The sequence below is a fragment of the Prosopis cineraria genome, unplaced genomic scaffold (genome assembly GCF_029017545.1).
Source record: "Prosopis cineraria cultivar Desert tree isolate PC_DT_omini unplaced genomic scaffold, ASM2901754v1 PC11, whole genome shotgun sequence".
Classification (NCBI taxonomy): Eukaryota; Viridiplantae; Streptophyta; class Magnoliopsida; order Fabales; family Fabaceae; genus Prosopis; species Prosopis cineraria.
Genome location: NW_026555342.1, coordinates 12,535,300 through 12,551,160, shown reverse-complemented (window position 1 = coordinate 12,551,160; position 15,861 = coordinate 12,535,300). Strand labels below are relative to the sequence as shown.

Here is a 15,861-nt window from a genome sequence, read left to right as displayed (position 1 = left end):
TCTATTAAATTTTAAATATAAATTTTTGTGTTTTGAGGGCATAGCCATTCTTCCCATATAATATAAGTAGGATAGGCATACAGCAAAAGAGCAAACAGTATCCAAGCCCGTATACACTAAACTTCCAACGTCCTTTCACACTATGTTAACCCCACTTGTATGTCATAAACACGCACAGACTATATATTTTTACAAATATTCTGTCTATGTATATTACAAAACGATTAGACTATACTTTCTTATCCAATATATAAGTTATTTTTAATTTTTAATTTGATTGTTAGTATAAGACATATTGAGAGTTATTTATTACATTTTTTTAAAAAAATTATTCCTGTTGTTAATTTAATTTGTTTATTCATTATATACTATGCATCTTTTTCTTCCAACTTAATAAGGTTGAGAAATATTTTTATTTTAAAACATGTTTAATAAATTTACTGTCATTTCTTAATTTCAATGTAATAATTGACAACATCTTATAATATATGAGTGGAGGATTACCTTATAAAGGTCAACATATATGCATGTTTAAAAAATCCCCCCTCCTTGATTTCTTTGTGGGTTCTACCCTTGGCGGGAGGGCTAGTATGATATTATAAATAAATAAACAAATTATTAATAAATGTTACATTGACATTTTTAAAATAGGTAAAATGAAAAATAAAAAATAAAAATGGAAAGTGAAATGGAGAGAGAAAAAATTGGAGAGATCCCTCTCCCTAACTTTTAAGGTTGTAAAGCCTACGAGGCTGCTCTTTATGGTGCTTTGGAGTAGAATTTGATTGTGTAATGATGATTAAGATTTTATCTTTTTTCCAATTTTATCATTTCATAAAATTTTGTAATTATTTATTTTTTGAAAGACAAATACAGAAATTCACCACTTTCTATATACCGGTTCTAGAGCCTATGCAAAGAACACTTTCCACGTAAGTCGATTTTGATCAAATAATCAACCAAAATGAAATTCTTAATTAACAAGCATGCGATCAGAACTAGCAATAAGGAATGACAAGTTTGTCACATCCTATATTTGTTTTTTTAAAAAAAATGAATTCACCAGGCAAGAAAATAAAGCCTTGAATGCCTATATTTGTTTAGCACATACTTAAACAGTTAAAAAAACAAAAACAGTTTTAGGAAGGTAATCTTGCTTTTTCTATTTCACTCTTTAGGCCTGTTAATGAATTATGAATGAAAGAAATTAGATATGGAAGATAAAGATCAAATAGGCTCATTGATTAGTGCTGAGGAAAAAAATTTTAGGCTTCAAGTGACCAACACTACGATTTTATTCCACTTTATTGTTTATATGTTGCCTAACTGTGACTAGTTATCCGTGACTAGATCCTATTTAAGATGAACAGGGATTGCATCCCTTGAACTTGGTTTGATGAAGTAATGGCAATGTTAAGTATTAAGAGTAGAAAAAATCCATATACTTGTAAATTTTACTTTATTATTTTATTTCATTCAATCTTGAATGTAAGAATTAGTTGAAGAATATGTTTTAGTCCTATAGCATGCATGAGTGATTAGCTAGTTTCATATTGTCATAGTGTTTGTGTAGCTCATAGGCTTAAGTTCAACTCAATTGACCCATTTTTCTCTATCGCTTCACTTCATAGGCTCACTACCTTTGAAGATCAATCGCCCCCCACAATGAGTTTGGTAATTTAATTTCAGCTTCATGAGGACTACAATTTCCTGTGTTACAATAAAACTATAAATTTCAGTAAAAATGATCGCCAGATATAAGGTTTTACTAGGGATTGTAATGTTTGATATGCAAATAGAAATGAGTATTTATGGAGTAGTCATATGATCGAAGTGTGTTCGTCCTCTAATTGATGTTCTCTTTTGTTCTTTTTGACGATTGCATGTCCTATAATATTCTAAAAGTATGTGCTGCGATATATTCTTTGTTGCTTAATTACAAGAAATAAAAGTGGAAAATTGAAAAAAAAAATGCCTTCTTCTATTGTTTTTTTATTAATTTACTTCAGCACCATGTAATACATGTCACGATATATGGTTGTTGGAATTCAATTGTGTGAAGTGTGAAATAATCACAATAAATATTATTTGTTCATTAGAATTTACAAAAGACATACAAGAAGTATTCGACGACTGTTTTGTTACAGAAAGGTTGTATTTGAAACTCGCATATGATAGTGTTAAGAGTAAAGGAAAAAATCAAACACGCACAAGGCTTCCTCATATAGATATTCATTTATTTAGTAGAAAAGCATAAATTAACACATACTTTCATCTAAAATTTGTGCTAAATACAGTTCCCTTACTAATTCTTTGCTTTCTTGATCCTGAACAATCAAGCAATTAGATTAACAACCTTCATAGCCTTCTTGCACGTCATGTGGAGAAAGCCGAGAAGCTTCTTATAAAGTGGGAATTCAATCAAGCCAAATATGGTGATAGGGAAGAACATAGCACTATACACTAAAGTCGAAGTCCATTACTTCCACTCTAACCTAATTGTTAGCAAAATCATTGCACAAAAAGCAAGCATTGTGGTGGTCAATGCCAAGAAAAGAAAAGAAAATCCTATACTTAATTTTCATGGCAGAGACTTGTGAAAATCCCATAGCTCAAATGGTGATGTGAGGATGGATAGAAACATGACCACCGAAGCTAAGGAGAAGGCAAGTGCCACGATGTCCATGATAGTAAAGAAGATGAACACCGGTGAATTGAGGACCACTGGCGAGCCACTATCAGTACTCCCACCGAGGATAGTGTAAGCGGTGGCAAAAACCACAGTAGCCACAAGAACTGCTACCGTGGAGTAAGACTCGGCAGTTTGCTTTATCCATGATCAAGCATGTTGAAGCATGTCAAGGTACTCAATGTCTAAAACATCATTTGCCGTCAGTGCTTGATTGTCACAATGCAAGTATAGGTAATCAGGAACAACTCTTTCTACTAATTGCACATCACACACACACACAAATATTATTTTAAACAGGTAAGGATTATTTCAACTAAAGAGCTAGAAGTATTAAAGCCATAGAATACATACTTTATGCCACTTGAGCTCATCTTATAGTTTGAATGTTGCACTGGGTTGGGATGATCCTCTGTAATAGTCCATGTTGGCAACTTCGTGTAACGCGGTGCAATTTGCAATAGAAGTTCGATAAACCAAGGAAGTAAAAATTAGATTTTTCTTTAGCAACTTGAAGATTTTCAACTGATGGTGCCTAACTTCTATGTGCAATATGTTATAGCCATCTACAACCATGTAATTAAAGAAACTGGATGCTCTTTAGGGAAAATGTCTACTATCTCTTCGATGCCTGTGCTAGCTGCTACAAATAATGGTGTACTATAATGTTGGTGTTTGCTTTGTTCATCTTTACCTTGGAGATCTCTTTTTTCCTCCTTCCGTTCTAATTGTTGTTTCCTTTTTTCCATGTTGTATAAAATAGGTGGTAGTCAAACATGTGAATTGATTATAAGACTACTATAAGAGACCTACCATGAGAAGTCATACTTCACTAGAAACTTCACCAAATGCTTTACTAATTGATGCTTCCTCTTAACTTTCCAGAGAGATTCAATCTGCATGAATACTGCTTTATCATGTTAATATATTGGGATTAAATGTGTATATATGTGTGTATTGATTTTTAAAACATATGTTCTCACTTCCAGCTAGACTAAACAACGTAGTTGATTCTTGAAAGATAACCCACTACAAGCCAATCATGTAGTAATTCTCAGACAATATATATAGATAGTATTTTGATCATAAAAAAAAGCCCTTGAATTTAACATTTTTGAAACAGAGAAGCACCTAAAGTGGGCGGCTTGGCACTTTCATATAGGCCAGTTTCTATGTCTAAGTGATGACCACATGACTCAAGGCTATCACAACCTTCAATTATTTGGTATCTTTCATCGAGAAGCCCTGTCCATCCAAGTCGCATAAAAGCAAAGTTGTGAGAAATGAAGATAGATGGTTATAAAGTAAAAAGAATGTAGAGAGAGAGTACAATTATAAAAGAGGTTCTTAAGGGCTCCCATAGGGTAGTGGCTTCGAAAAGCTTCAGGCAAGTTGGCGAGAAGCTAAAGACATGTGAGGTTCCTTTCATTATGCTCCTGAGCTCGCTTTATCCCATTCATTCTCCTAATTATCCAAAGACCTACATTTGAATACAATCACATATCCTCAATATAGTTGAAGCACAAGTACGTACTATATATCTTAATTAAAGTACAAACAAAAATTATAATAGTAGTGATGACACAGATACATACCAAAATGTTGGGCATTAACACAAGCATGAAGAACGGTCTCGATATTACTGTACTAATGAATTTGAAAGATGTCATCCTGATGAGGCTGAGCCTCTTCTGCAACATGTTTGTTGAATAAATGCTTAAGCATCTTGAGGTTACCATACACAATAGCCCTGACCAATGGCGTCTCGCCTCTTTTTTTTTCCTTTCCAGTAATATAGGCTTTGTGTTTTCCTTCTTCATCGCTAGTGACTTGTCTTCGAACTCAAGTATAACATATATCATTTGTATAGACAATCTTCTTTGTAAGGCGATACTGTGAAGAATAGTGTTGGCTCGACAGTTGGGCTTGGAGAGGGCAAGCCATCTTTCTTCTTCAGAGAGCATTTCAAGCAAAGTCGTCAAGAGATTAGGATTAGCGCTATGAATTGCGACACTGACAGCAGTATTCTCGAACAAGTCAAAATCCTTAAGTAGTTCTCTCGGGTCTTGCTTGAAGATTTTTCTGAAGGCTTCCCAATCTATGGCCAGATGTATTTTGAGCTTTTCTCATTGTCTTGCTGAACATGCTCCCACCCTCTATCTCTTTTTCACTACTCTTTTCTAACATTTTGTTCTCTCTCTCTCTCTCTATTACTCCTCGAGTTAGAACTTTAGGGGCTGAAACCCTTTGAGAATCATAAAAGAGTCTTATATTGGAGTGTGTCCACCCTTTAGTATTTTTTTTTAAAGAGCATATGTCCTCTTGAAAAAAAAAGAGTTAGCATATGTTCTCTAATATATTCTAAAGTGATGTTGCATTAATATATATATATATATATATATATTCTTTGCCTACAAAAAGCAAAAAAGTTAAAAATTGAAGACACTGCCCTCTGGTTAGCACCACATAATGCATAAGTATCAATGCTTGTTAGAATTAAGGTGTGAACATAATGAATGTTGCCATATAATCAGTGTTAACATTAAAAAAAATTTCCATTACCAACAAGGAAATGAAAGGTTTATTCCCAGATGCAAGCTGAAGGGCTTGCCAACATCCAAGGTCACGATTAAGTTAATCAAATGAAATCAATTATCAGTTATTTAATTAATTTATTAACCCTTAAGAGGCAGTACCTTAAAAAAAACAATGTTAAAAGAACCTTGAAAGGTAATGTGTTTTGTCTGTTTCATTTTTTGGGCCTAGGTAATATTGAGCAATTCAATTTTTTTAGCTGAGATGTAAATGTGCTTAGTCATCTGTGCTGAGGAACTAAAATTTGGGCTTTAGGCGACCCATATAGTTCGACTAATGCCACTAATCTATCTCTCAGGGCCTATTCGAGATTAAACATTTAATAGTGATCGCATTGCGTATGCATCTGTTTTTCAGGCCGATCGTGTATATTTGCTTAAACTTTTCTAACTTCATTGTTATAAAACAAAAAAGCCTTCCACTTCACAACTAGAGCCGGAAATAAGAGTCAGGCCTGGAAGATCGAGCTTGGAGGTCCTGTTTAAATAAGGGTTTGAATTTTAAAAATGAATTTTTTTTAAATAATCGGGCTTGACCCTGATAAGCACTATAAAAAAGGGCTCGGGTTCAGGCAGCCCTTTAAGTCCTATTATTATTATTATTATTATTATTATTATTATTATTATTATTATTATTATTATTATTATTATTATTATTATTATTGGTAGAACATATATTTGAAGCTAATGACTTGCTCACCTGATCCTACACGCATTATATTATTATTAATTTTAATTTATTCTAAAATTAATTTAATAAATATCAATGCATAGTATAAAATTTTTGATATTTTTTATTTTTTTATAATTATTATGTTTGTGTATTTATAAAAAATGAAATTTTTTTTAACCAAGATTTAAATTTTATTACTAGACTTCTAAATGTGTGTTGATTAATTTCTAAAAAATTATGAGGATTTTAATTTTTTAATTTTAGAATATTTTAATTAATCTATAATGTTTAATTTTATTTTAATTCTTTTATTTTTTAAAAAGAGACTTGTGGGTCTGACCCTGAACCCTTCACATAAGGGCCGAGCTTAAGAAATGAGGTTCAAAATGAAAAATTGAGCTTTAGGACTCAGGCCCTTAAAGGCTGGGCCCACCTGTATTCTCAACTATATTCACAGCATTTTTTGCCTAGAGGCTAGAGGCCTCGTTAATCATCAGTGCCACCCAAAGTTAAAATCAAAAGATAAGTAATTATAAGGAACAAATCTCATGATTTTTATTTCATGATTTTTATTAGTCAAAAATTATATAATTAGATTATGTTTACTAAATATATATATATATATATGGAATTTTCATAAAAAGTTAATAAAAATGTTAGTATTATATTAAGTCAAATTTTCCTTTTGTTTTTTTGGCTAAAAATATTAAATCAATTTTTATATAAATTTTAAAAGTATTTTTTAAGAAAAGTTGACCATTAATTGGTAATTTTAATATTCAAAGACTGATATTTTTTATCAATCAAATTATAAAGGTTTGATTAAAAGAAAATAAACTACAAGGATTTAATTCAAAATCAATGAAAACTATTAGAGGGACTTATGGATTAACTTTTCTAACATTACAACTCCATCTTAAAATGTAGATATATTAAAGCATGTACATGCTTTACAAAATAAGAAATACTCTCTCTGCTTCTATTTATAAGAGAAACTATCACTTTTTACCTATTTTTTTTATAAGCAAAATCACATATTTTAATAAATATTTATTACACATTTTCTAAATCACCCTTCATAATTTACATTAATAAAAAATAATTAATGTATGCTTATGTTGATTAACATAAGGTATTTTAGTTCAATTTCTTTATTTTTAGACATAATTATGATGATTAACTAATTTTTTTTAAATTGCATGATATAAATTTTTTATATATATAAAAATGGAGGGAGTATAGTTAACAAAGTAATGGGAGTTGGATTTGGTAAAGGGGCTAGTAATTAGATGTTATAAAAAAAACAAGAGTCATTAAATTTTTTAAGAGGGGTAAAATGAAAAAAAAAATGAAAGAAAGTTAGTAATGTTGTTATTATTTGAGATGAACATATATAAAATATAGCATGTAAGGAGATTAGGAGAATGAAATAATCAAAAGAAATCTAACTGGATATAATTTTTTTTGTCATATAATAACGCAGGGGGAGTGGGAGAATGGGGAAAAAAATCACAAGAAATATTATCTTATGTATTCATCAGTTGAAAGAAACATTCAACAAGAACCGGTTTTGTTGAACACTAAAGCGCTAATTATACTATTCATATTTTGATCGGGAGCTTATTCATTTATGCTAAAAAGTTATTAGTTGGTTACTTAATTACTTTATACCAATCCACTTGCAATGGTGAGTGATATGTATATTGATTTTCATTTTCTTCTTTAGTAATCTTCCATGTCCATAAATTTTTTTTCCTTTGCTTCCATTTCAATTCTTTATTTTATATATATATATATATATATATATATATTCTATATGCAGAACTTTTTTATTTAGCACCTGCCCCGAGTGTCACACCTCCCAAGAACTAAACGATCTCTGCATCGATATTCTGTCTTTGCTTTTCTTCCAAAGAGACTTCGTGAGTGGTATATATGAAGTTAAGACTCGAATATATATTACTATCTCCATCTCAAAAATACAGGTATATGGTTTAGGTAAGATGATCAACATGACTCTATGAGGAAATGGTTTCGACGCTCCTTATATGATAAGTAACCTAAACCATTTTATTTTATTTTTATTTAATATTTATTAAAATAAAAAATATAAATTTTAATAAATCTTTCTTTTTAGCCATCTGGATAGTATAGATTTAATTTAAACAATTCAATTTTTATTTTGATGCAAAAAATATAATAATTATCCAATTTAATAATATTTTTATAATTTTTTTAAATTTATTGTTCAGATGTACATAGAACAGTTTAAATTTAACATTAATGTTTTTTTAAATTTTTATTTTAGTGATAATATTAAAAATAAAGATAATATCTAAACTGCCACTTAAAAAAATTGGAAAAAAGTTGCAGTTAAAATTTTAAAACTTGACTGTTCATAGCAATTATGAATAGTTAATTTATAAAAACTTTAAAAACTTTTAATATTAAATTGAGCTATAAGATTAAATCTATATCATCTACTTGATAATAAAATAAATTTGTTAATTTTTTATAATTTTTATTTTAATAATTATATAATAAAAAATAAAATAAAATAAAAATATATTAATGTAGACCGTCTAGATTGCTCACCATGTGTGGTCAACCAGACCTCTTGAAGGGCCTATTTGAAATGAACAATGAGTGTGTATACGTTTGATATATTTGAACTTAATTGCCTCTTACTTCTTTATGTTTTCTTTTATTTTAATTTTAAAAAACCTCTCCCCCTTTATCTTGTCTCTCTTCCTCCTGGGAGGCCTCATCAACGCTAATATGCATTGCGTTTAGTATTGCAGGGAGATATCCTTGCTATCGGAAAACCTCTTTAAAAAAAAAGGACACGCACATATATTAAGAAATATAAATAACATAATAATGGGATTTGTTTTTTTAGTAAAAAGGGCTAGTATGAGATTAAAAATAATTAAAAAATCATTAATAAATGTTACATTGAATTTTTGAAACAAGTATAAAATGAAAAAAAATTAAAACAGATGAAAGTGAGTAATGTCTTGAGATGAATAGATGTAGGAGAATGAAAGCATTCACTTGTATTATTTAAGAATAATATAACACACCAGCGACATGGCTTCCTCCCATTCTCTCCCTCTCTCTCTCACACCCCAAAAAAAAACACATAGCAGAAAAACAAATCAACATACCTTCGATTTGAAATTTGCACAAAGTACTGTTCTCTTATAGATACGTTGCTCTTTGAACCCTTCTGCAGCAACAATGTTTGATGGCTCTATCAATTGGAATCATCTTCATGGTCTTCTTATATACCCTGAAGAGCAGGCTCGAAAGCATCACATAAAGTGGGAATTCGATCAAGCCAAATATAGTCACAAGAAAGAACGCTGCACTATAAACCGAAGTCGAAGTCCAGTGCTTCCACTACAACTTTGTAGTGAGCAAAATCATTGCACTAAAAGCAAGTATTGTGGTGGCCAGCAAGCAAAACAAAAAAGCAAACCCTATTCTCAATTTACGTGGCAGAGACATGTGAAAATCCCATAGCTCAAATGGGGACGTCAAGATGGAAAGAAACATGACCACCGAAGCCAGAGAAAAGGCGAGCGCCACGACGTCTATGACAATGAAGAAGATGAACACCAACGATCTGAGTAACACTGATGTGCCACCCTCGCTCTAGCCAGGAATGGTGTAGGCCGCAGCAAAGACAACCGTGGCCACAAGGACCGATACAGTTGAGCAAGACTCAACGGTTTACTTTATCCATGATTGTGCGTCTGCAAGTATCTGATCATGCTCGATGTCCAGATTTCCCGCTGTAAGTCTCATATGGTCACAATGCAAGTATTGATGTGTCGAAACAACTTTTTCCACTCGCTGCACATCACACATACAAACAACAAAATATTATTTTTAGGTGGTTGGCGAATAATATCAAGTATAGATGAACAAGAGTTTGCTAGAATTGAGTGCTTACTTTATACCACTTTAATTCATCTTGAAGTTGGAAAGCTGAACTAGCAAGGTGCGCTACTCTGTAATAATCCATCGTCACAACTTAGTGCAATATAGTGCGGTTCTCTCGAGAGATTCGAGTAACCAATGTGCCAAATGATGGGTTTTTCTTGAGCAGTTTGAAGATTTCTAGCTAACGATGCTTGACGGCCATGTGCAGTATGTTTTGCTCATCTTCACTAACGTGATTAACTGACTCTAGATGCTCTTCAAGGAACAGTTCGACGATTTCTATAATCCCATTGATAGCAGCTACAAGTAATGGCGTGTGATTATCATAATGGTGTTTCTTTTCTTGTTTGTCAAGATCTTGGTCGTCATCATCAGCGTCCTCTCTCTCTTGCCTCTTCTCTTCCTTCCATTCTGCTTGTTTTTTTCTTTTGGCTACTTTGTAAAGGACAGATGGCAATATGACGAGTGTTTTCTTAATACGATTGTAAGATGCCTACCACGAGTAGTCATTCTTCACTAGAAACTTCGCCAGACACTCTGCTAGCTGATGACGCTTCTTTCGTTTCCAGATAGAATCAATCTCCAAGAATACTGCTTGTTCATGCTGGTCAAGCGTTCAGATAATTGTATTACTTTTATTCAAATGTGAGCGTGTGTGTGTGGATTTTTGAACAATGTAAATGTTGGTACCTCTAGCTAGATATTTCCAAGCATCGTAATTGATCCTTGAAAGACCTGCATATCAGTTAAATATTCTCAAATATAACTCAAATATTATTTGAGTTCATGATCAAATATTAGTACCTGAGGTTGGCGGCTTGTCATCATGTTGGTGGCTAGTTTCTAGGTCTGTACTCGGAGGCCTAAACAACTCAAAGCTATCATAACCTTCAATTTCATATCTTTCATCCAAATTACCATCTGCACTCGTTTGCATTCACAACACACACACACACACATACACAGAGTACAATTATATATCTGCGTGTGCGCGTCATTACACATTACGTGTAATATAAAATGCATCAAAACCCTTATAAAAAGAGAATAAAAATTAACTAGTCATTAGTGGTGCACATATTGCTGATTTCTTGTATTTTATACTCCCTTCGTCTCAAATTATAAGATACTTTTGAGAGAGATTTACCGTTTTAAAATATAAGACACTTTCAAATGACTAATATTTTATTAAATGAACTTATTTTAATATTACCTGTTCTCTCTTATTATTTAATACTAATTAAATGTAGATTTAAGGTTATTAAATAAAGAGTATTTTTAAAAATTTATATTTTATTTTATAAAATAAAATTGTTAAAGTGTATTTAATTAAATTTATTGATATATAAGATGTTATTTAAAAATATCTTATAATTTAAAAAGGAGTAAATATAATACACAAAGACTTTATTTATGAGTTTAAAATATGTACACATTTTCACTCTCAGTACATCCGCGACACTTTTGCCCAGGAATAGAATCTACATTACGAGGATCTCACTGTGGGGACAAGTAATAAGATTCTCTCCTAAGTGAGCTAAGGAATCTCTTAATCAACAAGCCAATGCAATACTTTAATCCCCACTTATGCTTGTGCCAAAATAGTAATTATATTCTGTTTTTATTTGACATTTTAACACATATAAGAACCACTGAACCACCATTAATTAAAAAATAGAAAAGGCACAATTTTTTTACTTTATTCATATAACTATAATTTTTTATAAAATTATACAAATATATACACATACATATATAGAACAAACAACCTTGGAAATTTTTTTTAAAAAAAATTATCCACAGATCAATATGTATCTCTCTCTCTCTCGCGGTGCGGAAAGAGAAAAAAAAATGCTGCTTTATTAGTTTAAAATCTATTGATTTTTTTTAGTTGGATCTATAGAAAATTGGTAGAAAGTGATAAGTAGTGAAGCCATATTATTCAAATTAAAATGATACAGCCAAAAGCCTTGATTAACTAACATTTCACAACATAATAAACAAATCAAGATATATCAGTACTCCTTTCATTAAAAATGTAAGGCATTTTTTGAGAAATTGAATGTTAAAAAATGTAAGTTATTTTTTATCTTTTGAGACGTAATCATTGCCTTTTTTTTTCAAAAATGCCCCTCTTAATAATGACTTTATATTTATTGTAAGGTGTTTGATAGGAGTAAATATGAAAAGATAAAATTAATTAAAAAGTAGGTAACTACTTTATTGAGAGAGTGAAATTCGATTAAAAATGCCTCATATTTTTTAACAGAAGGAATATGTATGTGTATATATATATATATATATATATTAAGTAATATATACAACCAGATTTGTATAATAGTAACAAGTGCTGTAAAGAGAAAGATAGTTACCAAAAGATTGGACATTGATGCTAGCATGAAGAATGGTCCGAGTATCGCTACGAAGATGAATTTTCGTATCACTCTGAGGCTGAGCTGCTGCTGCTTTAGCCAAATGGATCACCATCTTCAGGTTCTCATATTTTGCTGCCCTGAACAGTGGCGTTTCTCCTTTGGAGTTTTTCCTCTCCAGCAATGGCCTTCCCTTTTCCTCCTCCTCCTCCTCAGCTGCCGCCTCCGGCAATGGCCACGGCATCTTCTTTTCAAAGTCAAGTACGACGTCTGCCATCTCCACCACCTTGCAAATCAGCACGATTTCATGAAGGAGAGTGTTACCTTCACAAGACTTCTTCGTGAAGGCAACCCACCGTTCTTGTTCTGGAAGCATTTCCAGCAACTCCTTCAAGAGCTGTGGACTATCGGAGCGAGTTGCTACGTTAATGGCGGTGTTCTTGAACAAGTCTAAATCCTTAAGCAGATCTTTCTTGTCTTCTTGGAAGATTTCCTTGAAGGCTCTCCAGTTTCCAGACCTGGAAGCTCCCTGAGCTCTTCTTATTCTCTCGCTGAACAGAGAGGTCTCTCCCTCTATCTTAATTTCAGAAGTACTCTTCTTTCCCATTTTCCTATCACGCACGCACTACTATCGCTTGTGCTCAATCTGTGTTTGTGGGTGTTTATATATAATTATATATACAGTGACAGCGAGGGATGTCTCGCAAGCTTTCTCACTAGACAGTATTTTTTTCCTTTAAAAAAATAATTATTTATGTAAAAGAAATTGGAAATAGAAATTATTGTAAAATTCAGAATCAACACATTTCAAAACTGAATAACATTACACTTCCTCTCATCTTATTTATTACTTACTTCCAACATATTTTATCAAAATTTAGGAAGATTTTAAATCTTATTAACTATATCTAAAAATTCAATAAAATTTTAGTTTTATCTCTATTAAATATATATACTTTAAAAGCAAAATACTTCAACGTTTAGTTAATAATCTTCTTGGAAATTAACAACAGCAAAATAATAAAAATGAATAAAATAATCATTGAATTGTGTTATTTGTTTCTATATTTTTACGTTAAATTCAGTATAATTATTTTCCTGTATCCAAGCTAATATTTTCTAATTTAATTTCTATTTTAAATATCATTACGTCATCGTCTAATTGAATTTTGTTTCTTTTGAATAAGTAATCTAACTTTTAGCTATGGTGCATTTCAACATTAAATTTTGTGTGATAGTTACCTGTGTTAAAGTATAAATAACAGTAACACTAATATGTTGCTAAAACCAGTGAACATAATTTCATTTAAGTTGTAAAGCACTAAAAATGAAAATTATCTATTAACCATTCCATGTTGGGACTTTAACGCTGGATATATGTTTGAGAATTAATTGTAGAGCATATAAATAGTCTGATAATAGAAGTGTGACTGTCCTCTAATGTTTTACTTTTTGCTTTTTTACTGTATGTCGTCTAATATTCTAAAAGCATTACCTGGGATATATGTTCTTTGTTGCTTCCAAAAAGCAAAAGTAAAAGGAAGGAATTGAAAAGAAAATGCATGGTTGTTGGAATTCAAGTATGAACATGATGAATGTTAAATCAGTATTAGCCTCTCAAAAATTTTCCATTTAAAGTTTTCTTTGACAGAACATCAAGGTTCATTCACAGATGAAGTTTGATGGGCTAGCCAAGACCCATATGTTCATGAGTCCAATACGTGCACCAGATTTAGTCAATTTTTTTAAAAAAATATTAATTATTTAATCAGTTTCTTAATTTATTTATGGCTTTAATTTTGAATAAAAATCGTGATGGCCTGTTGATAAGAACGTTTTGCTTTCACTTAATTAACATACATGTAAACTTTTTTAATGAAGCGTATTTTTTTCCGGACTCTCCTTAATTAGCCTAAAAGAATATCATCTTCAAATTAAAAGGTGTGGTCATAACAAAACAAAAATAAGAGAATCAAATTAGGAGCATGCAATAATCACAAGAAAATATAAGCATTTTTATTCAACTAATCTTAGTTCAAAATATAAAAAACCTAGTACATGTAAAAAAAATTCTTTATTTTACCCCTTATATTTAATAATCTAGATATTTATGTAAATATATCTGTTACTCATCATAAAGTGCATTGGTAATGGAAACTAAGTATAAAAGGAAAAACAATATATACTTTTATGGGAATAAGAACTTTATTAGTATGTGAATTTTTTTTCAAAAACTACCTATATATTGGATTAGAGGGAGTGTGGGTTTAAAATCAGGAAGCACTGTCCATCGATGTCCAAAATTAAGATCCCCCATTTGCATTTTTTACACACACATACAGGGAGTTGTGAGAATTATTAACCAAGTCACGCTAGCGAAGAAATTAAGAAAATAAAGATTTTTTTTTTTTTGGGTGGGGGTGGTTACATTTATAGATGAGGTTGGTGAAGAATACCATTTTTTGGTATTGGCTCCGAAAGGCAGGAGGCATTCTAGCTAGAAGCTGAAGACACGTGATGTCACTTTTATTACTCTCCAGAATTAGACTACTACAATCCATGTTATCGATTATCCAAAGAGCTACATCTGCACACACATGCAATATAATTGAACATCTCTCAGTGCTAAAGGACAAGTATATCTCAATAATAAGGCTCTCTATTGTGATTTGTGCTGATATATACTTACCAACATATTGCCCATTAATACAAGCATGGAGAATAGTCTCGTTATCGCTATAAAGATGAATATCCATGTCTCCCACTGCTTGTTTGGCCATATACTTCAGCGCCTTCATGTTGCCGGGCTTGGCAGCCCTGAACAGTGGCGTTTTGCCTCTTGAGTTTTTCATCTCCAGCAATTTCGGCCTCTCCGGCGGCGGAGCTGACGCTGTCTTCTCTTTGGAGTCGAGCACAACGTCCACCATCTCCGTCACTATTGACAGTTTCTTTCGGTACTCGATTTTGTGAAGAAGGGTGTTGCCTTGACAGTTCTGTTTCGTCAAGGCAACCCACTTTTCCTCTTGAGATAGCATTTCTAGCAACTCCGTCAAGAGTTTGGGATTTTCACCGTAAATGCGACGCCAATGGCGTTGTTCTCATGCAAGTCAAAATTCTCGAGCAGATGATCTTTCTTGTCATGATCCTTGAATTATTTCTTGAAGGTTTCCCAATCTTCATCAAAGTAAGCCTTTTGAGTTTTCTTTATTGTGTCGCTGAATGCACCAATCTCTGCCTCACTACTCTTCTTTCCCATTTATTTCCTCTCTTCCACACGCACGCCGCTACCGCTACTGATGCTGATCAACGCTATATATGCACTGCGAAGGAGTCTCTCACATGCTTTCTTTCTTTCTTTCTTTCTTTCTTTTGGCCAATAACTCTCAATGGCCTTCTTATTTAGGCAATAATGCCTTCGTGTGGATAGTTATTTGTACTGGAAAAATGGTAATATTTTTTCTTAAATTAAGAAGCAGCATAATTTAAAACTGGGTTATTTAATTCATTTGTACTATCCCTACAGTATAAAATAATTACTGTTATTTATAACAATATATCGTGTATAATTCTTTTTTAAAATTTAAT

At 31.8% G+C, this 15,861-nt stretch overlaps 2 protein-coding genes across 2 annotated transcripts; both read right to left on the bottom strand.

The window, feature by feature from the left end:
* Positions 1-9,073: 9,073 nt before the first annotated feature.
* Positions 9,074-12,883, bottom strand: LOC129287285 (uncharacterized). The gene is made up of 5 exons (XM_054923501.1): positions 12,277-12,883; positions 10,709-10,825; positions 10,595-10,639; positions 9,915-10,508; positions 9,074-9,814 (listed from the first exon to the last, which is right to left on the bottom strand). The coding sequence occupies exons 1-4, from the start codon at positions 12,881-12,883 to the stop codon at positions 10,504-10,506; spliced, it is 774 nt and encodes a 257-aa protein (XP_054779476.1). The 3' UTR covers positions 9,074-9,814; positions 9,915-10,503.
* A 1,518-nt stretch (positions 12,884-14,401) lies between these two features.
* On the bottom strand, positions 14,402-15,538 carry LOC129286116 (uncharacterized). The gene is made up of 3 exons (XM_054922140.1): positions 14,966-15,538; positions 14,705-14,863; positions 14,402-14,433 (listed from the first exon to the last, which is right to left on the bottom strand). The coding sequence occupies exons 1-3, from the start codon at positions 15,309-15,311 to the stop codon at positions 14,402-14,404; spliced, it is 537 nt and encodes a 178-aa protein (XP_054778115.1). The 5' UTR covers positions 15,312-15,538.
* Positions 15,539-15,861: the final 323 nt, after the last annotated feature.